Source organism: Mustela erminea, chromosome 14 (genome assembly GCF_009829155.1).
Source record: "Mustela erminea isolate mMusErm1 chromosome 14, mMusErm1.Pri, whole genome shotgun sequence".
NCBI classification, from domain to species: Eukaryota; Metazoa; Chordata; class Mammalia; order Carnivora; family Mustelidae; genus Mustela; species Mustela erminea.
In genome coordinates this window covers 52,892,267-52,916,198 of record NC_045627.1, presented here as the reverse complement: position 1 = coordinate 52,916,198, position 23,932 = coordinate 52,892,267, and the positions used below count along the sequence as shown (strand labels likewise).

Sequence of the window (23,932 nt, the reverse complement as noted above, 5' to 3'; positions counted from 1 at the left end):
TATCTTGGGGCGCATGTGTGGCTCAGTAGTTAAGCGTCTGTCTTTGTCTCAGGTCATGATCCTAGGGTCCTAGAATGGAGCCCCACATCAGGCTCTCCGCTCAGTGGGAAGCCTGCTTCTCACTATCCCACTCCCTCTGCTTGTGTTCCCTCTCTCGTTGTATCTCTCTCTGCCAAATAAGTAAGTAAAATATTCAAAAATAAAGAAAGAACATCTTAAGAGCTCTTATCAGAAGAAAAAATATTGTAACTATGTATGGTGATGGATATTAAGTAAATTTACTGTGGTACTCATCTTGTAATATATACATATATTAAATTTTAAATTACTGTTATACATCTAAAATTAATACAACATGATACGTCAATTAAGTTTCAATTAACAATTATTTTTTTAAATGACAGCAAAAGCACAAGCAACAAAAGAAGAAAACCTAAGTTGGACTTCATGAAATTAAAAGTTTTGAGCATCAAAGGCATTAAAAGGAGGGCCCGTGATGTGATAACCACTAGCTGTTATACGCAGCTAATGAATAACTGAATGCCACATCAAAAACAAGTGATGAACTGTATGTTGGGTAACTGAATTTAAATTTTTTTAAAAGCCTGCAATAAATAAATAAATAAATAAATAAATAAATAAATAGATGTCATCAAGAAAAGTAAGAAGAAAATCCACAAAAGCAAATATTTTCTCCTGTTCTGTGGTTTGTCCTTTCATGAAGGTTTAGCATCTAAAATATATAACCAACTATTGTAACAATACGACAAAAAAACATGTAATTCAACTTAAAGATATGCAAAGGATTTGGCTAAAGCTTCCCCAAGATGATGGGCAATAAACACAAAAACACACCTACTTAATATCTTTAGTCATCAGAGAAATGCAAATCAAAACCACAATGAGGTATCACTAGGATAGTTATAATAAAAATTTGGAAAATAACAGGCATTGTTGAGGATATGAAAAGAGGAATTCTCACCCACTGCTGCTGACAATGTAAAATGGTGCAGCCACTATGAAAAAGCTCAGCAGTTCCTCCAGTTGTTAAAGATAAAACTATCATATGATCTAGTAACTCCGCTCTTAGGCTTATACCCAAGTGAACAGAAAACATTTGTTCACATGTAGATTTGTACATAACTGTACATTACAGCATTAATTCATAATAGCCAAAACTTAGAAATCAATTAAATATCTACCAACTGATAAAATGTTTAAAATGTATAGTATATGATGACATACAAGTGAGACATTAAAAAGGAATAAAATACAACTTGGATGCACCCTGAAAACATGCTAAGTGAAAGAAGCCACATACAGTGTAATTCCATTTATAGAAAATGTCCTGAATGGGCAGATCCATACAGACAGGAAGATTAGCAGATGCCAGGGTGGGCTGAGTATAGAGGTAAACTGGAAAGTACAAGGCTACTTTTGAGAGTGATGGAAATTTTCTGAAATCAGGGAGTGGTGATTAATGCACAATATTGTGAATGTTAAAACAGTGCATTATACACATCAAAATGGTGAATTTTATGTTACATGAGTTTTATCTCAACTTTCAAATGTAAAAAAGTGAAATACAAACATCTCAGACATACAGGGGGGCCTGGGTGGTTCAGTGGGTTAAGCCTCTGCCTTGGGCTCGGGTCACAATCTCAGGGGTCCTAGGACTGGGCCCCGTGTTGGGCTCTCTGCTTAACAGGGAGCCCGCTTCCCCCTCTCTCTTTGCCTGCCTCTCTGCCTACTTGTGATCTCTCTCTCTGTTAAATAAATAAATAAAATCTTTAAATAAAAAAAATCTCAGACATACAAAAGCAGAAAAATTCATTACCAGCAAACCTACACTACAACAAATGTTAAAGAAGTCCTTAAGGAAAAAGAAAAATACTACATTAAAATTTGGATCCATGTAAAGGAATAACAAGCATCATAAACAGTAACTCAGTATTTTTGCTTATTTTTTAAACATTTTTAAAAATAATTTTTCAAGTGTAATTACTAATGTATTGTGGGATTTATAACTTTTATAAAAGATGCATGACAACAATAGCATCACGGCCAGGATGAGAGAAGTGGAAGTATTATATTGTAAGGTTTGTATAAGACATGTAAAATGGCATAACAACACTCAAAGATAAAGAATGATAAGTTAAAGATGTATACTACAGAACACCAAGCAACACCTAAAATATCAAGATAAAGTGTTATAGCTGATAAGCCAACAAAGGGGAATAAAATGAAATTATAACAAATAATCCAGAACAAAGATGGAAAAAAGGAGCAAAGAACAGATATAACAATAGAAGCCAATAAAATGACAAAGTAAAACCTAAGCACATCTATAGACATTTTAAATGATCTAAAAACTGCACTTTAAAGGCAAGGGTAGATTGGATTAATCAATAATAATAAAAGAAAAACAAGATTCAATTACATGTTGCCTATAAGGTATAGCCACCTTGAATATAAAGACACAAATAGATTAAAAGTAAAAGAACAAAAAAAAAAATATTTTTTCTTGGCCACAAATCAAAAGAAATCTGGGGTAGATTTCAGGGCATACACAATTACCAAGAAAAAGGAGGTAAGTCATTTCATAATGATGGGAGTCAATGAAATAAGAAGGACATAAAATCCTAAAGTATATGTACCTAATAACAGTTTCAAAATACATAATGCAAAAGCTGAAAGAATTGGAAGGAGAAAAAGACAAAGCCACAATTATAGTTGGGAGTTTTATATACCTCTCTCCCAAATGGCTGCCAGAACAAGTAGATAATTAATAAGAACATAGTAAAACAGAACACTATCACCAATACTGAACTGATTGAAATTTGCAAAAGACTCCACCAATCAACAGAATATCCATTTTTCTTCTCAAGTGCACAATAACATTTACCAAGATAGACCATACTAAGGACCATAAAACAAGTTTCTACAAATTTAAAAGAATTCATGTTTTGTAGTGGAATTAATTTATTAGTCAGTAACAAAGATTTCTAAATATTCTCCAAATTTTTAGAAACTAAACAATATATTTCTAAATAACCCACGGATTAAAAAAAATCAAAGGAGAATTAAAAAAGAATTTGAACTGAATGGAAATACAATATAACAAAATATATGGGAGGACAATAAGGCACTACTTGGAAAGTTAAGACACTAAATTCTGGTATTTTTTTTTTAAGATTTGATTTATTTATTTGAGAGAGAGAGAAAGTGCACACACGTGAACAGAGGGAGGGGTGGAGAGAGAGGGAAAGAGAGAATCCCAAGCAGACTTGACTAAGTGCAGAGTCCAGTGGTGGGCTGGATCCCAAGACTTGGAGATCATGACCTGAGCTGAAACCAAGAGTTGGACGCTCAACCAACTGAACCACTCAGAAGCCCCATAAATATCAATATTTCATAAAAAATGTTTCATATCAACAATTTCATTCTCTTTATTAGAAAAAGCAAATTAAACCCAAAGTAAGCATAAACATAGTAAAAATAAAAACAGAAATAGATGAAATAGGAAACAAAAAAAATCAATGCAAGTAAAATCCAATTTTTTTAAGTAGGCTCTATTTTTTTTTAAGTAGGCCCCCAGTGTGGAGCCTGAACTCACCACCCCAAGACCAAGAGTCACATGTACCACCGACTGACCCAGCCAGGTGCCCCAAATATCTCTTGAAGAAATTGATTAAAATTGATAAAAACTGATTTTTAGGGGCACCTGGGTGGCTCAGTCATTTAGGTGGCTGATTCGATTTTGGCTCAGGTCAAGCCCCAAGTCAGGCCCCATACTCAGTGGGGAGTCTGCTGAAGGATTCTCTCTGCCCCTCCCCACACTTTCTCTCTCTAAAATAAATAAGTAAATCTTTTTTAAAAACTTGATTTTTAGAAAGAGAATATACAAATAACCAGTATTAGGAATGAGAATGGTGACATCACTACAGATTCTACAACTACTGAAAGGAAGTAAGGGAGTATTATAAACCCTATGCCAATAAAATTCAACAGATGAGAGAAATCCTTTAAAGATTCAAGCTACCCGAGCTCACTCAAGAATGAAAAGAACTTGAAAAACCCTTTGTTTATTAAAGAGATGGCCTCAAAAAAAAAAAAAAATGGGGTATGGTGCTTGGCTAGCTCAGTTGGTAGAGCACGCGACTCTCGGAGTTTGTGTTCAAGCCCCACATTTCATGTAGAGATTACTTAAAAAAAAAAAAAAAAAAAAAAAACTTGAAAAGAAAAAAAGGGCACCTGGGTGGCTCAGTAGGTTAAGCATCTAACTCTTGATTTCCCCTCAGGTCATGCTCTCAAGGTACTGGGATTGAGCCCTGAGTCAGGCTCCACACTCAGCAGGGAGTCTGCTTGAGGATTCTCTCTCTCCCTCTCACTCTGCCCCTACCCCTGCTCATGTGCACTCCACTCCCTCCTCCTCCCTCTCACTCTCGCTCTAAAATAAATAAATCTTTTTTTTTTTTTTTTTTTTTAAGAAAAAGAGAGATGGCCTCACAGGTATGGATACGATACCAATTCTACTTTCTTTGAAAACATTGCAAGGGGAAGGAACAGTCCCATTTCATCACATGAGGACAGTATTTCCCTGATCCCAAACCAGAAAACCAGACAAAAACATTACAAGATAAAACAAATATCCTTCATGAACACAGATACAAATATTCTACACAAAGTTTTAGCAAACAGAATTCAATACATTACTGTTATACATTATTATCAAAGATAATACAACATAATCAAAAAGGTTAATTCCAGGGATACTGATTTAATACTAAAAAAAAATCAATGAGGGGTGCCTAGGTGGCCAGTCTGTTAAACGTCAGACTCTTGGTTTCAGCTCAGGTCATGATCTCAGGGTGGTAAGACTGAGTTCCATGTTGAGCTCCACACTCAGCATGTAATCTGCTTGAAATTCTTTCCCCCTCCCTTCACCCTTTCTCTCTGCTCTTCCCCCGCTCTCTCTCTAAAATAAATAAATAAAATATTTTTAAAAATTAATGTAATTGAACTTTTAGAGAAAAAACTCTATGACTTCAGATGAGATAAAGATTTTTTAGATACGACATCTATATCAATGAAAAAAACTGTCTTGACAAACTGGAACTTCAGCAAAATTAAAATGTCTGCTCTTCAAAAGACACTGTTAAGAGAATAAAAAGATAAACCACAGCTGGGGAGGAAAATCTCAGCAATTATCTAATTAAAGCCAAATCTAATTAAATATCTATATTCAGAATATATAAAGAATTTTCAAAATTCAACAGTAAAAAAAAAAACAACCTGATTTAAAAAAAAATAGGTGCAATAGTTGAATAGACACCTCAACAAAAACAAAACAAACAAACAAACAAAAAAATATATATAAGGATGGCAAACATGCTCATAAAGATGCTCAATATCATTAGTCATTTGGTGAACACAAATTGAAACCACAATGAAATATCACTACATGACTATTAGAATGAAATTAAAAAGATCAGCCAAACCAAGTGCTGATGAAGATATGGAGAAAAAATCCTCTTCCATGCTCCTCTCCAACTACATTCTACCCCCTATCCAGGGGTAATCACCATTGCAAACTTGGTGTGAATTATTCCTCTGATTTTTGTTATTCCTTTACTTCAATATGTAGTATGGTTTCTTTTGCCCTTTTTTTTAGCTTTATATAAGTAGAATCATAGTGTATTTGTTCCTCCAAGATTTGCTTTTTTAATTCAGCATTGTTTTTAATTTATCCATGTCAGGCATGAAGCTATTATTCCAATCATTTTCCTTGTTGTAATTCTATTCCACAGAATTCGATTCCAATATATAATATTTACATATATCACAATTTATTCATTAATTAGTATACTCTTTATACTTCATTATTAGTATATTCTTCTGAGTGTTTCCACAATTTTAAAATTATCAACAATACTACTATAAACATACCTATATGATTTGTTCACATGTTTCACTTTAAATGCATTTTACATAATTATTAATACAGAAACACCAGTTTTCTTCAGGATAATATTTGCCTAGTGAATCTTTTTCAGTCCTTTCAACATTTTGAGGTTCTTACACTTTACATTAATTCTCTTGTAAACAGAATTTCACAGGCTTTTTAACTAATCCATCAATTGTGGTCATTCAATGAGAGACTTTTTTAATACACTTTACATTATTGGTATTACTGATATATTCTTTTTTAATTTTACCCTCTTATTTTGTGCTTTCTACTTGCTCTGGTTTAACTGCCTGCCTCCTTTATGAATTAATTTAGACAAATAGAAGAAGGTAGGGTACTTCTACCATTTGGAAATCAGATAACTCCATTTCTAATCTCTAATGATTACTCTGGAAATTTAAATGATCATATTTGATAAAATTTAGAGCTAATCACATCTTTACCCTCTTCATGAACAATGCTAACAGCTTTAGCACTGTTATTACAAACAACTCTTTCTTCACTTATGTCATTGTTACCAGCACTTTAATTCTATTTTTTCAAACCTTCATACATTATTATTTTATTAAGAAATGTTTATTTAGATTTACCCACAAGTTGCCATTTTCATAATCATTCCATCCTGCACCAACTTCCTTTAGAGATCATTTGTCTTCTAAGATATTTCCTTTAGAAGTTCCTTTTGCAAGAGTTTGTTGTTTGGAAATTCAAGTTTTGTTTTTTCTGGAAATATCTTTACTTTGTCATCATCCTAGAAAGACAAACTCAATTCTAGAGATTGTTATTTTTCTCAGCCTTGTAAAGATAATATTCCACTGTCTTCTGGTTTCTATTATTGTGGCTGAAAAGTCAGTTGTCATGCCCAAATCTTGGTTTCTAATACTACTCCAATAAAAGGAACCAGGACTCCTTGAAGAAGTGGCTGATTCTAAGACAGTACAGTACGTATACAAGATGATCCAAAAGCATCTTGCAGTACCAGAAAGTAGGTGGCAAAACAAAACAAAAACATGGTGGTTGTAGAATTTGAGGAACAGATTTATCTCTGAGCCAACTTCTCACTGTACTGAAATACCAGATTTTCTCTCTTTTCCCTTTTGCTTCCAGGCACAGGAGGATTTTGGTGGGGTTCTTGATTGTGGTGACAGTTACATGACAGTAATGTTTGCCAATAACAATAAAACTATACACTACATAAGGGTTTTCTTGTGTCTCCCAAAAGTTCATATATTGAAGTCTTTTTTTTTTTAAAAGATTTTATTTATTTGACAGAGAGAGCTCACAAGTAGACAGAGAGGAAGGCAGAGAGAGAGAAGAGGGAAGCAGGCTCCCTGCTGAACAGAGAGCCCGATACGGGGCTTGATCCCAGGACCCCGGGAACATGACCTGAGCCAAAAGCAGAGGGTTTAACCCACTGAGCCACCCAGGCACCCCCATATATTGAAGTCTTAACCCTAACCCTCAAGACCTCAACATGTGACCTCATTCAGAAATAGGGTCTTGATAGATGTAGTTACCTTAAAAACAATATTGAGACTTCCAGTTTCAGATACTACATGTAATATCTTAAAAGAGCTTAAAAGTTGCCACTCCCAAACTTAAAACAAAACAAAAAAGCTGAACAAATTGAAAACCAACAACCCCTCTTCAATTCATTAGAGACATAGGGAGGAGGACAAATCATCACCCCAAAATCTACAGAAATATGAAAATCCTGAGAGTTACAGCTAAAATCTGTTTACCTGAAGAAACACTGAAATGGCAAGTTCAATGAACTGCTGAAGGCTGTAGATGGACTAGCATAAGATTGAGGAATTCCTGGAGGCCACAGTTTGGGGAGGGCTTCCATACGATTAAGAGTTTTATCTCTAAGAGTCCCACCTGGTTCTCCCTGTGAAGAGTCAAGAAAGATCGTCTTGTAGCCCAGGCAGAGGGAGTAGAAACAAACATTAAGAAAAAGTTCAGGGGGTGCCTGGGTAGCTCCGTTGGTTGGGCGACTGCTTTAGGCTCAGGTCATGGTCCCGGGATCCTGGGATCGCCCCTTGACAGGCTCCTTGCTCAGCGGGGGGCCTGCTTCTCCCCCTCCCTCTCCCTGCTGCTCTGCCTGCTTGTGTTCTCTCCCTGTCAAATAAATAAATAAAATTTTAAAAAGAAAAGAAAAGAAAAAGTTCAGAGCAGTCTCCATAATAAAGGTCTATACTCACTTTATCAGAACTTTATCTCATCTGGGGTAAGGATATTTCACTGATTCCAGACCCGTCTAGCCTTCTTATTGCACCTAAGTAATAACAGGGTGGGGGGAGAGGAGATACTAACAAACACATTGAAGGTCATGGCCCAGGAACACAGGTCCAGCAGAAGAATGAGACTGAATAAGATTAGAGATGTTTTCCCTTCCCCAATACTTTACCACCATACTAACAAAGATCTAACATAATAACAGTGGTTTATACGTAAGTTACAAGACAAATTCTTTTGAAGCAGGAATTCTTACAGAAACCCATAGACAGCAAGGGAGACAAAACAAGGAAACTAGAGGAATCTGAAGCCTCTGGCACTTACAGCTACAACAAACATTAACCAAAGCCCAACTCCTGGCTAGTTTAATATAAAAGCTATTTAATTCAGTTATTATTACCTAATAACATCACATCTGGCTCTCAAAAAAAAAAAATTACAAGGCATGCTCAAGGAAATCACAGTATGAAGAAATAAAGTAAACATCAGAACCAGACTCAGATATGACAGATTTTGTAATTATCAGAGAGGGAGATTAAAATAACTATGATAAATGTGTTAAGAAATCTAATGAAAAAGTAGACAACATGAAAAAACAGACTGAAAGTATACAAAAGAATTAAAACTAAATACTGGAAGTAAAAAACAATAGCATATTTTAAAAACCCAGTAGACTGGATATGTTAACGACAGACTCAGTGAGCTTAAAGAAATGTTGATGGAAACTTCGCAAATTCAAATACTAAGAGAAATAAAAAAAGAAATCCTAGAATAGCCAAGAACTGTGGAAAAAATTTAAAAGGTGTAACTGGAATGCTAGAAGAAAGAGAAAATAGAACAGATGCAATATTTTAAGTAATAATGACCCAGAATTTTCCAAAATTAACAAGATATACCAAAGCAGAGAACAGGAAACGCAGAGAACACCAAACAGGATAAAAATTTTAAAGCTACACCTAGGCATGTCATACCAAACTGCAGAAAAGCAAAGGAGAGGAAAAAACTAGACAATAATTATAGGGAACTTTTCATTACAAATCCTGTAAGCAAGAAGAGAGTTTTTGGTATTTTTTTTTTAAAGATTTATTTATTTGAGAGAGAGAGCACACACACACAAACAGCGGAAGCAGTAGGCAGAGGCAGAGGGAGAAGCAGGCTCTGCCGGAATAAGGAGTAAGAAGAGAGTCTTTAATGAAAACCACAAAAGGCAGAAAAGAGTGGAAATGAAGTAACAAAGAACCAGGAGGATGAATAGAAAATAATAACAAATACAGTAGTCATTAAGCCAACAATATAAAAAATAATTTTAAACATCAGTTGCCTAAATAAACCAATTAAAAAAGATAGAGATCATCAGACTTGATCAAAACTGAAGACTCAACTATATATTGTCTATAAGAAATGCACTTTAAACATAAAGATATATATAGGTTGAAAGCATAGGGATGCCTGGGTGGCTCAGATGGTTAAGGGCCTGCCTTTGGCTCAGGTCATGATCCCAGGGTCTTAAGATCAAGCCCCATATCAGCCTCCCTACTCAGTGCAGAGCCTGCTTCTCTCTCTCCCTTGCCCTACAGCTCCCCTTGCTTGTGCTCTCTCTCTGTCAAATAAATAAAATCTTTAAAAATAGATAATTAATTAATTTAATTTAATTTAATCAAAATAAATTAGAAAGCTGGAATTGCTGTATCAATTGCAGACAAAGTAGACTTCAGTGGAAGGAAAGATCAGGGATAAAGAGAGGCATTACATAATGATAAATGGATCAACTCTCTAAAAAAAATAATTATTTTTTATTAGAAAGAGAGAGAATGAGAGAGAAAGGGCATGACAGTGGGGAGGGTCAGAGGGGAACCATAAAGTAGGTTATGCTGAACACCCCCCAACAACCCCAGAGATGTTAGTGGCTTAAAACAAAAACTGATTTCTTGCTCATGTTACATGTCCATAGCATATCAGCAAGGGTTTTCTGTTCACTACAGTTATTCAGGACTCAGGCTGAGAAAGACTTCTTTTCATAGCTCACTGACCAGAACTAATAACAGGGTCCCACCCACTCATATGAAGGCCAGGGAAAAAACCCTATCCCATGCATAGAAGAGAAATCTTTATAGGCAGTAGTAGTGCCAAGGACTGGATGTGTGAGAAATCCACTGCCCGTGGCAATCATGAACCAAATGACAATAATCCCTTATATTTCTTGGCACACTTTCTCTTTCCAAATTCCACTGGATTATTTCTCATATCCTCCTAGTATGCACTCTCCTTTGCAGACCATTGTTCTAGGTAATAAGCTCTGAAAATTTCGCCTTCTCTGAAAAACTAAGAGAGCTAAATTACATCCCCTCCCAAGGACATAGTTCTCATATCCGTGGGTACATACTGCATACTGTAACCATTTTCCCCTGATAAAGAACACGGATGCTCTGCTAAATGTTTTATATTTATTAACTAGGAATCCTAAGAACAACTTTTTGTGACTGGTACTATTATTATTCCTATTTTGAATTAGCACAGCTGAGGTAATTAGAGGTTAAATAATCGGCTCAGCTAGAAATATGAAATCAGGCAGTCTGGCTCCCATACTCCTGTCCCTTCAAGGACCATTGAAGTTCCCTTGCAGATTCTGCTTTCTTCCTGCTACAGCCCTGTCATTCCTACCAGCACATTCTTGGGTATAAAGAGAAAGACCACGGGTCCTTGGGTGACACAGTCAGTTAAGCATCCGACTCGTGATTTCGGCTCAGGTCATGATCTCAGGGTTGTGAGATCAAGCCCTGCACCTGGCTCTGTGCTGGGTGTGGAGCCTGCTTAGGATTCTTTCTCTCCCTCTGCCTCTCTACGACCCTTCACACTCAGTCTCTCTTAAAAAAAAAGAAAAGAAAGGAAAAGGAAAGAAAATAGACCACCCAGAAAAAAATCAAAATTCATTTTTCTTTTTTTTTTTTAAAGATTTTATTTATTTATTTGACAGGCAGAGACCACAAGTAGACAGAGAGGCAGGCAGAGAAAGAGAGGAGGAAGCAGGCTCCCCGCTGAGCAGAGAGCCCGATACGGGGCTCGATCCCAGGACCCTGGGATCATGACCTGAGCCGAAGGCAGAGGCTTTAACCCACTGAGCCACCCAGGCATCCCCCAAATTCATTTTTCATGAAAGATGCCTTCTTGAAGCCTCCTGAAGAACAGAATGATTATCAGTGCCCATGGGCTGCAGGAAGTTACAAGAAATTATGGAGAACAGGAGAAAAGAAACACATGAGGGATATAAGGATCAGGAAGGGGAAAAGGAATTAAGATCTACTGACAGCTTATGGTAGGTGCTATGGACTGAACTGTGTCCTTATCCTCAATTTTTATTTTGAGGCCCAAACTCCAGTGTAATGGTATTTAGAGTCATGATCTCTGGGAGATAATTAGGCTTAAATGAGGTTTAGAATAAGGCCCTCATGGTGGGATCAGTGCCCTTAAAAGAGATGTCAGAGCACATGTGCGCTCTCTCTCCTGCTGTGATATGATGACACAGCAAGAAAAAGGCAGTTTGTAAGTCAGAAAGAAAGCCCTTAGTAGAATCTGACCATGCTAGTACCCTGATCTCAGACTTTCAAGCTCCAGAACTATAAGACAATAAATGCCTGTTGTTTAAGCTACCTAGTCTATGGCATTTTGTTATGACAGCAAGATTTGTATTTACTATTTTATTTTACCTCATTGAATTTACCAGTAACTATATGCTTTATAAACATCTATATTAAGATTCAACTGTCTAAGAATAAATCAACAAAACTAGGACCTGTTTCTTTGAAAGAATTAATAAGATTGATAAACCTTTGGCCAGACTTATCAAAAAGAAGAGAAAGGACCCAAGTAAGTAAAATCATAAATGAAAGAGGAGAGATCACAACCAACACCAAAGAAATACAATTATAAGAACCTATGAGAGGCTGATATCCAGGATCTATAAAGAACTCCTCAAACTCAACACACACAAATCAGATAATCGTATCAAAAAATGGGCAGAAGACATGAACAGACACTTCTCAAATGAAGATATACAAATGGCTATCAGACACATGAAAAAATGTTCATAATCACTAGCCATCAGGGAGATTCAAATTAAAACCACATTGAGATACCACCTTACACCAGTCAAAATAACCAAAATTAGCAAGACAGGAAACACATGTGTTGGAAAAAAGGGGAACCCTCTTACACTATTGGTGGGAATGCAAGTTGGTGCAGCCACTTTGGAGAAGAGTGTGGAGATTCCTCAAGAAATTAAAAACAGAACTTCGCTATGACCCTGAAATTGAAATACTGGGTATTTACCCCAAAGATATAAATGTAGTAAAAGGAAGGGCCATCTGTACCCCAATGTTTATAGCAGCAACGGCCACAGTCGCCAAACTGTGGAAGGAACCAAGATGCCCTTCAACGGACAAATGGATAAGAAAGATGTGGTCCATATACACTATGGAGCATTGTGCGTCTATCAGAAAGGACAAATACCCAACTTCTGTAGCAACATGGACGGGACTGGAAGAGATTATGCTGAGTGAAGTAAGTCAAGCAGAAAGAGTCAATCATCATATGGTTTCACTTATTTGTGCAGCATAACAAATAACATGGAGGATATGGGGAGATGGAGAGGAGAAGGGAGTTGAGGGAAAGTGGAAGGGGAGGTGAAAAATGAGAGCCTACAGACTCTGAAAAACAATCTGAGGGTCTTGAGGGGGTGGGAGGTGGGAGGTTAGGGGAACAAGGTGGTGGGTATTAGGGAGGGCACGGATTGCATGGAGCACTGGGTGTGGTGCAAAAACAATGAATATTGTTACGCTGAAAAGAAATTAAAAATTAATTTAAAAAAGTATTAAAAGAGGCAAGAGTAAAATTAAAAATATTAGAATAAGGAAAAAATAAAATTAAAAAAAATTTTAAAGAAAGAACCTATGAGCAACTATATGCCAGCAAATTTGACAATCTGGAAGAAATGGATGCATTCCTAGAGACATATAAACTACCACAACTGAACCTGGATGAAATAGAAAACTTGAGGGGCACCTGGGTGGCTCAGTGGGTTAAGCCGCTGCCTTCGGCTCAGGTCATGATCCCAGGGTCCTGGGATCGAGTCCCGCATCGGGCTCTCTGCTGAGCGGAGAGCCTGCTTTCCTCTCTCTCTCTCTCTGCCTGCCTCTCTGCCTACTTGTGATCTCTCTCTGTCAAATAAATAAATAAAATCTTAAAAAAAAAAAAAAAGAAATAGAAAACTTGAACAGACCCATAACCAGTAAGGAGATTGAAGTAGTCCTCAAGAATCTCCCAAGAAACAAGAGCACAGGGCCAGATGGCTTCTCAGGGGAATTCTACCAAACGTTTAAAGAAGAATTAATTTCTATTCTCCTGAAACTATTCCAAAAAATAGAAATGGAAGGAAAACTTCCAGACTCATTTTATGAGGCCAGCATTACCTTAATCCCAAAACCAGACAAAGACTCCATCAAAAAAGAGAACTACAGACCAATATCCTTGATGAACACAGATGCAAAAATTCTCACCAAAATACTAGCCAATAGGATCCAACAGTACATTAAAAAAATTATTCACCACGACCAAGTGGGATTTATTCCAGAGCTGCAAGGTTGGTTCAACATCCGCCAATCAATCAATATGATACAATACATTAATAAAAGAAAGAACAAGAACCATATGATACTCTCAATAGATGCTGAAAAAGCATTTGACAAAGTACAGCATCCCTTCCTGATCAAAACTCTTCGAAGTGTAGGGATAGAGGGCACATACCTCAATATTATCAAAGCCATCTCGGAAAAACCCACTGCAAATATCATTCTCAATGGAGCAAAACTGAAAGCTTTTCCGCTAAGGTCAGGAACACAGCAGGGATGTCCTTTATCACCACTGCTATTCAACATAGTACTAGAAGTCCTAGCCTCAGCAATCAGACAACAAAAAGAAATTAAAGGTATCCAAATTGGCAAAGAAGAAGTCAAACTATCACTCTTTGCAGATGATATGATTCTTTAGGTGGAAAACCCAAAAGACTCCACTCCAAAACTGCTAAAACTTGTACAGGAATTCAGTAAAGTGTCAGGATATAAAATCAATGTACAGAAATCAGTTGCATTTCTTTATACCAACAATAGAGAGAAGACAGAGAAATTAAGGAGTCAATCCCATTTACAATTGCACCCCAAATCATAAGATACCTAGAAATAAACCTAAGGAAAGAGGCTAAGAATCTATACTCAGAAAAGTATAAAGTACTCAAGAAAGAAACTGAGGAAGACACAAAGATATGGAAAAATGTTCCATGCTCATGAATTGGAAGAACAAATATTGTGAGAAGGTCTATGCTACCTAAAGCAATCTACACATTTAAGGCAATCCTTATCAAAACCCCATCCATTTTTTTCAAAGAAATGAAACAAATAATCCTAAAATTTATATGGAACCAGAAAAGACCTCGAATAGCCAAAGGAATATTGAAAAAGAAAGCCAAAGTTGGTGGCATCACAATTCCGGACTTCAGGCTCTATTACAAAGCTGTCATCCTCAAGACAGTACGGTACTGGCACAAAAACAGACACATAGATCAATGAAACAGAATAGAGAGCCCAGAAATAGACCCTCAACTCTATGGTCAATGAATCTTCGACAAAGCAGGAAAGAATGTCCAATGGAAAAAAGACAGCCTCTTCAACAAATGGTGCTGGGAAAATTGGGACAGCCACATGCAGAAAAATGAAATTGGACCATTTCCTTACACCACACATGGAAATGGACTCAAAATAGATGAAGGACCTCAATGTGAGACAGGAATCCATCAAAATCCTTGAGGAGAACACAGGCAGCAACCTCTTCGACCTTACCTGCAGCAACTTCTTCCTAGGAACATCGCCAAAGGCAAGCGAAGCAAGAGCAAAAATGAACTATTGGGACTTCATCAAGATCAAAAGCTTTTACACAGCAAAGGAAACAGTTAACAAAACCAAAAGGCAACTGACAGAATGGGAGAAGATATTTGCAAATGACCTATCCGATAAAGGGCTAGTACCCAAAATCTATAAAGAGCTTATCAGACTCAACACCCAAAGAACAAATAATCCAATCAAGAAATTGGCAGAGGACATGAACAGACATTTCTGCAAAGAAGGCATCCAGATGGCCAACAGACACATGAAAAAGTACTCCACATTACTCGGCATCAGGGAAATACAAATCAAAACCACAATGAGATACCACCTCACACCAGTCAGAATGGCTAAAATTAACAAGTCAGGAAATGACAGATGCTGGCAAGGATGCGGAGAAAGGGGAACCCTCCTACACTGTTGGTGGGAATGCAAGCTGGTGCAACCACTCTGGAAAACAGCATGGAGGTTCCTCAAAAAGTTGAAAATAGAGCTACCCTACAACCCAGCAATTGCACTACTAGGTATTTACCCTAAAGATACAAACGTAGTGATCCGAAGGGGCACATGCACCCAAATGTTTATAGCAGCAATGTCCACAATAGCCAAACTATGGAAAGAACTTAGATGTCCATCAACAGACGAATGGATAAAGAAGATGCGGTATATATATACAATGGAATACTATGCAGCCACCAAAAGAAATGAAATCTTGCCATTTGCGACAATGTGGATGGAACTAGAGGGTATTATGCTTAGCAAAATAAGTCAATCAGAGAAAGACAACTATCATATGATCTCCCTGATATGAGGAAGTGGAGATGCAACATGTGGGGTTTGGGGTTAGGAAAAGAATAAATGAAACAAGATGGGATCAGGAGGGAGACAAACCGTAAGGACTCTCAATCTTACAAAACAAACTGAGGGTTGCTGTGGGGAGGGGAGTTGGGAGAGGGGTGGTGGAGTTATGGGCACTGGGGAGGGTATGTGCTATGGTGAGTGCTGTGAAGTGTGTAAACCTGGCGATTCACAGACCTGTACCCCTGGGGCTAATAATATATTATATGTGTTTATAAAAAAATTTTTAAATTAAAAAAAAAAAGATTCAACTGTCCAGTAACTACAAAGCCACTGCTTCTACACTGACGAAGCCTACTCCTACAGAGGACAGGAAGTTCCCATCTTGGCTCTGAAACCAACTCTGTCAGCAATTAAACATTTCCCTTGGATGAGGCCCCAGTCTTCTGTAAACTCAAGTTTACTAGACACTATGATACCTAAGCAAGGGGTGCCTGGGTGGCTCAGTCAGTTAAGCGTCTGCCTTTGGCTCAGGTCATGATCCCAGGGCCCTGAGACTGAACCCCATGTCAGGCTCTTGGCTCACCGGCGAGTCTACTTCTCCCTCTCCCTCTCTCTCTGCCTGCTGCTTGCCTTGCTTATGTGCGCGCGCGCACTCTCTCTCTCTTTCTCTGTCAAATAAATAAATAAAATAATATTAAAAAGGGGGGGGTGTTGCCAGGTGGCTCAGTCATTAGGTATCTTCCTTCGGCTCAGGTCATGAGCCCAAGGTCCTGGGATCAAGCCCCACATCGGGCTCCCTGCTCAGCAGGAACCCTGCTTCTCCCTCTCCCATTCCCCCTGCTATGTTCCCTCTTTTGCTGTCAAATAAGTAAGTAAAATCTTTTAAAAATAAAATAAAATAAATTTAAAAATTAAAGAAAAAAAAGATACTAAGCAAGATACTCTCTAAAATGCTTTTGCTGCCGATGATTATCCAAAATCCTTGAAAGGGGGGAAATACAGAAATTTAAATACAAGAGGGTTTTATCTTCCTGCTCCTAAAAAGATATCACTACGCCATCATATTAATAACAAAGCAGAACAATGCCAAAATAACCTATGCTGACTCCATGTCTCAGCAAATCACTTGAGGGAAAAGATGTTTCGTGTGCCATTACTCTATATACTAATGTGGTCACTGGACTCAGCTGGCCACTAACTTAATAGAAGTTAGTTGGAAGAGAACAGCAAATATTTAGAAGCTTAGCCACCAGGATCCTTGACTTTACAAAAACAAAAGATTCCAACCCTAATCATCCTACAATTCAGAACTTAAACTGGACAGGGGGCAATGCTAGTTATTACTTCTAAATTACAGCAAGACCCACTTACTGTTATAGAGACAATTAATTTTCAGGTACATACTGGGTTCTAACAACTACAATGGCAAATACCACTTATTTCTGAAATGCACAAAGTACAAAGAAAAAGACTCTAATTCTAACACAAAGTAATTTATGATACCTGTCACAAACATGTTAACCAGAGGGACACTGCACAATATTCAGCATCCCTGCTATACTGAGGAAACTTCAAATATATGTAAATGTAAACCAAAACTTTTAGAAAACCTCCACACTAAAAGAAGAAAAGTGCTCACTTTGGCAGCACATATACTAAAATTGGAACAATACAGAGAAGATTAGCCCCATGTGCTAGGATGACATGCGAATTCGTGAAGCATTCCGTATTTTAAATAAATACATAAATAATAAAAGTAAAAAAAAGAAAGGTATTTGCAAAGTAGTATAAATAGGTAAAGAAGGTCACTAAAAGGGAACTCAATTATGATTTTCCACTGAAAGTAACTGTAAGGTACTTATGGCAGATTTTGCATATCATGATAACCTGTTGAAAAATTATTTTAAAATATTATTTCACACACTATTACCACAATGCCAGGGATTTCCTTCAAAAGAATCTGGTAGAAGTGGAAGGGGGTAGGAGGAATATAAAACATGATAGTTCATGAATCAATAACTGCTGAAACTGAGTAAGGAGTATACGGGGTACATTATCTTATTTTTCTTAATTCCATATAGGTTTGACATTTTATCCATAAGGAAAGTTAGAATTATACATTCTTGATGAATAAATTTAATCCTAAATTTTACCCTAAAAGCAAAGAGAAACTAATACCTTCCAATCTTTGAATTTTTGCTTTCACAGAAATAACAGCTTCAAAGGGTGAAACTCTCAGCTCAAAACATGTTCCAGTCAATGTTTCAATGAAGAGCTCCATGGTATCATAGAAAGGAAGTTTGTAGTAAAATGGTCCCACGTTATCTTCATTGAAGAATGGAGGATCTTTTCTGTTATCCATTACTTTGAGTTTTCTAATTCCTCTGGAATATGTTGTAGGCAACCGTATTCCAGTTCTAGCCAAATCAGCTTTAAACATTGGTAATATATATTGTTGTTCATGTTTTGAATTTTGTACCTAAAAAAAAAAGAATATTTTTTTAATGAGACTATCTGGAAGTCTTACTCTGCCATAATGATTTTCTGAATAAGGGCACCTGGGTGGCTCAGTGGGTTAAGCCTCTGCCTTCAGCTCAGGTCATGATCCCACAGTTCTGGGATCAAGCCCCACATCGGGTTTTCTGCTCAGTGGGGAGCCTGTTTCCCGCTCTCTCTGTCTACTTGTGATCTCTCTAGCTCTGTCAAATAAATAAATAAAATCTAAAAAAAAAAAAAAAACCTTTCTGAATAACTCTGGCCCATATCAATATGCCAGACAGCCCCAGAACTCTTTTTAGTACTTAATTTATCTTTCAAGTTTATCTCCAAAACCACTCTCCCAATTAGACTGTAAGATTACCGAAAACAGGGATATTTACAATAATTCATGTATCCTTCTAGAGCTCAGCACATTTACTTATAGTACATATTTAACAAATATATATATATACACATATACATATTTTTTATTTTCAGCATAACAGTATTCCTTTTTTTGCACCACACAACAGTGCTCCATGCAATCCCTGCCCTCTCTAATACCCACCACCTGGTTCCCCCAACTCCCATCCACCCCCGCAGCTTCAAAACCCCTCAGATTGTCTTTCAGAGTCAATATATTTTTGTTGTTAATGACATTTAAAACAATGAACTCAACACAGAGATACATATTTGCAAGATTTGGGGAATTTTATGCATATCCTATACTAAACCATGTAAATTATGTTTTCTAACCCATACAAAATATAATTTTATAATCATTGTACATCTAAATCACTCTGAATAAAAGAACAGCAACCAATTTGATAGATTCCTTAAAAAATAGGACTCATTAAATAATCAATAAGCAAGTTATCTATCAGTACAGCACTGAAATGATATCAATATTGATAACAGACATTAGACATAATCGCTACACACAAACATGCAATGACTAATGAACAAGAGAGGCAAGCACACCAAACAGAAGTCCTAAAAGTGTATAATTAAGATAAAAGGAATAATCAAATTGATAAATTGTTATTAATCAGTGAAAACTTTGTAAAGGGAATGTCTTGAATCTATACTAGAACAGGTGATACACATCTTCTTGGAGGGGTAGGTAGCTTTACTGGTCAATTATGAGTTTTACTGAAACCTTACTGAAGTTTATGATAACTTTACTGAAATATAATTTATATACCATAAAATTCATCTACTTAAAAAAGTCTAAAATTGACTGGTTTTCATTACATTCACAGGATTGTACAACCATCACAATCATCTTTAGAACATTTTTATCAACCCAAAAAGGAACCCCATACACTTTAAATATCTCTCAAATTCTCCTTTTCCCTCTCAGCCCTAGGTACCCCTTAATCAACTTTCTGTCATTTTGCCTATTATGGTAATTTCACAGTCATACAATATGTAATCTTTTGTGAATAGCTTCTTTCACTTAGCATAACATTTCAAAGTTCATCCATGATTCTAAGATGCATCAGTATTTCATTCTTATTGCTAAATAATAATCCATTGTATGGATATACCACTTATTGTTTATGGAGTTGCCAAATGATGAGTGTGTTGGGTTGCCTCCAATTTGGGGGGATTATGAATAATGCTATGAGAACATCTGATTATAGGTTTCTGTGTGGACATGTGTTTTCCTTTCTCTTCCATATATACCTAGGATTGGAATTACTGGGTTAGGGGGTAACTCCACATTTAGCAATCTGTGTTACTACCAAGTGTATTCCATCTTACCTTCCCACCAACAATGAAAGAGGATGCTGATTTCTCCACATCCTTGAAATACTTTTTATTTCCTTTTTGATTAAAGCCAACCTAGAGTGTGTGAAGTAGTATTTTAATGTGGTTGTAAATTTTCTTTCTCTAAAGACTAATGATGTTGAGCAACTGGCTATTTGTGTATCATCTTTACAAAAATATCAATTCAGAAAAATATACTCATATCCTTTGTCTATTTTTATTTCAGTTGTCTTATTACTGAGTTGTAAAAGGGATTTTTAATGTTTTTTTAGATACAAGCCTCTTAAAGATATATGATTCTCAAATATTTTCTCCAGTGTTATGGGCTGCCTTTCAATTTTCTTGATGGTGTTCTTCAAAGTAAAAAAGTATTCTTTAATGATCTCCAATTTGGATTTAATGATCAACAATTTTCTTTTGTTGCCTGTACTTTCAGAAACACATTTTATTTTTATTTTTTTAAAGATTTTATTTATTTGACAAACAGAGATCACAAGTAGGCAGAGAGGCAGGCAGAGAGAGGGGAAGGGAAGCAGGCTCCCTGCTGAGCAGAGAGCCCGATGTGGGGCTCGATCCCAGGACCCTGGGATCATGACCTGAGCCGAAGGAAGAGAGGCTTTAACCCCTGAGCCACCCAGGCACCCCCAGAAACACATTTTAAATGCTTGACCTAATCCAAAGTAATAAGATTATTCACACATAGTTTTCTAAGAATTGTATAGTTTTAGCCTTATATGTAGGTCTATCCATTTTGAATTTATTTTGTGGATGGTGTGAAAGCAGGGTCCAGCTTTATACTTTTCCAAGTAAAAAAAAACAATTGTCCAAGCAGCATTTGTTGGAAAAACTATTCTATTCCCTTTGAATTGTCTTGGCACCCTTGTCAAAAACCAACCAACCATAAATATGAGGGTTTAATCCCAATCCCTCAATTCTATGACATTGATCTACATGTCTATCCTTGTAACAGTACCACAATGTCTTTTTACCTTTGTAGTAAGTTCTGAAATCAGAAAGTGTGAGTTCTCTAATTTGTTTTTCTCTTTCATGATTCTTGAGTTATTCTGGGTCCTTTGAATTTCCACAGGAGTTTTAGGATCAGATTGTCTCTTTTGCAAAAACACCAGTTGGGCTTTTGAACAAGGACTGTGTTGAGTATGCAGATTAATTTGGAGAAAATTACCATCTTGACAATATTGTCTTATAATCCATGAACAGGCAATGCCATTAGTTTATTTACAACTTCTTAATGGTGCTTGAGTGGCTCAATTGGTTAAGCGTCTGCCTTCGGCTAGGGTCATGATCCCAGAGTCCTGGGATCAAACCCCACATGGCTCTCCCTGCTCAGCGGGGAGTCTGTTTCTCCCTCTGCTACTGCTCCCCATGCTTGTGCTCTCTCTCTGTCTCATTCTACATCAAATAAATAAAATCTTTTTTAAAAAACTTCTTAAGTCGCTTTTAACAATGTTTTATAGTTTTTAGAGTACAAGTTTTGTTTTAAAAACAGTATTCTTAAGAATATTCTTTTTGATACTGCTATAAATGAAATTATTGTGTCCTATTCAATTTGTTCATTGCTAGTGTAGAGAAATACAATTGATTTTAATATATTGATCTTGTACATTGCAATCCTGCAATTCATCCATTAGTTCTAGTAGTTTTTCAGTGGATTCTTTAGGATTTTCTTCATCAAAGATCATGTCATCTGCAAATGGAGATTTTTACTTCTTCATCTCCAATCTTCAACATTCCAATAAGATGCTCTTTATTTCCTTTTCTTATTTAATTACCCTGCCTAAATCTCCAACACAAGGTTGAGTACTGGTGGTGGGAGCCAACATTCTTCTCTTATTCCTGACTATAGGGGAAAAGCATTCAGTCTTTCATCACAAAGTACAGATTTGGACTAGGGGGTTTTCCATACATAATCTGTATCACAATGAGGGTGTTCCTTTCTACTCCTACTCTAAGGTCTTTTTTTTTTTTTTTTGGTAAATCAGAAAGGTATTAAATTTTGTCAGATGCTTTTCTGTCCAGTGTCTATTGGGATAATCATGTGGTTTTTGTCTCTTATTCTATGAATACGGTGTTTAAAAGAACACTGATGGTGGGGTGCCTGGGTGGCTCAGTTAGTTAAGCATCCGACTCTTTATTTCAGCTTAGGTCTTGATCTCAGCATCATGAGACCAAGCTTTATATTGGGCTCCCCACTCAGCAGGGAGTCTACATGAGATTCTCCCTCTCCTCTCTCTCTGCCCCTCCCCACTCCTGTGTGCTTTCTCTCTAAATAAATAAAAAATTTTTTAAAAACCCACTGATCTTGTTTTCTTTATATGCCTTTGTCTGGTTTTGGTATCGAGGTAATATGGGTCTCACAGAATACACTGGGAACAAAATTTACAGAGTTCCCATATTACTCCCTTCCCCCACACATGTACAAACTTCCCCTCTGTCAACATCCTACACCAGAGCAGTGTGTGTGTTACAACTAAAGAAACTGCAGTGATATCGCATTATCACCCACACCCAAAATTTATAGTTTAATCTTGGTGTTTTCTATTTTACTGGTTTTTACAAACATATACTGGCATGTACCCACAATTACGCTATCACACAGAATTGTCCCCCTGCCCTAAAATTCCTTTGTGGTTCACCTATTCATCCCACCTGCCTTCCCAAATCCCTGGCAATCACTGATATTTTACCATCCTCACAGTTTTACCTTTTCCAGAATATCATGTAGTTGCAATTATACAGTATGTAGCCTTTTCAGATTGTCTTCCTTCATTTACTAATATACATTTAAGTTTCTTCGATGTCTTTTCAAGGGCTGACAGCTCATTTCTTTTTGACACTGAATAATATTCTATTGTTTAAATGTCCCACAATTTATCCATTCACCTACTGAAGGACATATCTTGCTTGTTTCCAAGTTTGGGCAATTATGAATATAACTGCTATAAACATCTGTGTATAGGTTTTTGTGTGGACATGTTTTTAGCACCCCTGGGTAAAAGCCAATGAGTGTGACTCCTGGATCTTACAACGTGTTTAGTTTTATAACAAACTGCCAAAGTGTCTCCTAAGTGGCTGTACCATTTTGCATTTACACCAGCAAAGAGTAAGAGTTCTTATTGTTCCACGTCCTTATCAGCATTTGATATTGTCGGTATTCTAGATTTTGGCCATTCTAGTAGGGGTGTAGTGGTAACTCAGAGTTTTAGTTGGCATTTGCCTAACAACATATGGTAGGGAGCACACCTATCTTATTAAAGGTAGAACTAATCATGTATTTCTTAGCTCCAGGCCCTATGATGGCTTCCACAGAATAGAATGCCTGTAGAATAAAATCACGGAATTAAATTCACTGCCTAGAGAATAAAATTCAGACTCCTGAGAAACGCCCTGAGGTCATGCATCTCACCTTCCAGCCTCATTTTATTTAGACACATACATCATCTCACCCTGCAACACCTCTAGTACACCTGTCTTCTAATGGTTTCTGCCTGCAGCTTCAGAATACATCAGCTCTATCTCATTTCTCCTACTTGACTCTACCCACTGCTATCCCCACACCTGGCTACCCAACGAGCACCTAATCATCTTTCCAGACGCAGCTCAAACAGCAACTAATCCACAAAGCCTTTTATGTGTCTCTCCTTCGTCCCCTGACGCCCTCCAACATATATTGCACCCATTACAATCCATTTCATTGTTTACATGACTTTCTTATTCTTCTAAATAA

General features: G+C 36.8%; 1 protein-coding gene and 1 non-coding gene across 7 annotated transcripts in view; one reads left to right on the top strand and one right to left on the bottom strand.

Moving 5' to 3' along the window:
* Positions 1–23,932, bottom strand: part of ZFAND4 (zinc finger AN1-type containing 4) — a 93,817-nt gene that overhangs the window by 65,978 nt on the left and 3,907 nt on the right. For 2 of the 6 annotated variants that reach the window (XM_032313053.1, XM_032313051.1), the window contains exon 2: positions 18,115–18,415. The exons of 1 other annotated variant lie outside the window; for it this stretch is intronic. In XM_032313053.1, coding sequence (XP_032168944.1) covers positions 18,115–18,376 — 262 coding nt within the window. In that variant the 5' untranslated portion in view covers positions 18,377–18,415. Of the gene's footprint in view, positions 1–6,558; positions 6,720–18,114; positions 18,416–23,932 lie in introns of those variants that run through there. 3 more of the 6 variants (XM_032313055.1, XM_032313054.1, XM_032313057.1) reach the window with 3 other exon arrangements.
* On the top strand, positions 17,568–17,670 carry LOC116573851. Its single transcript, XR_004279038.1, has one exon. It is a non-coding gene; the product is annotated as a U6 spliceosomal RNA (small nuclear RNA).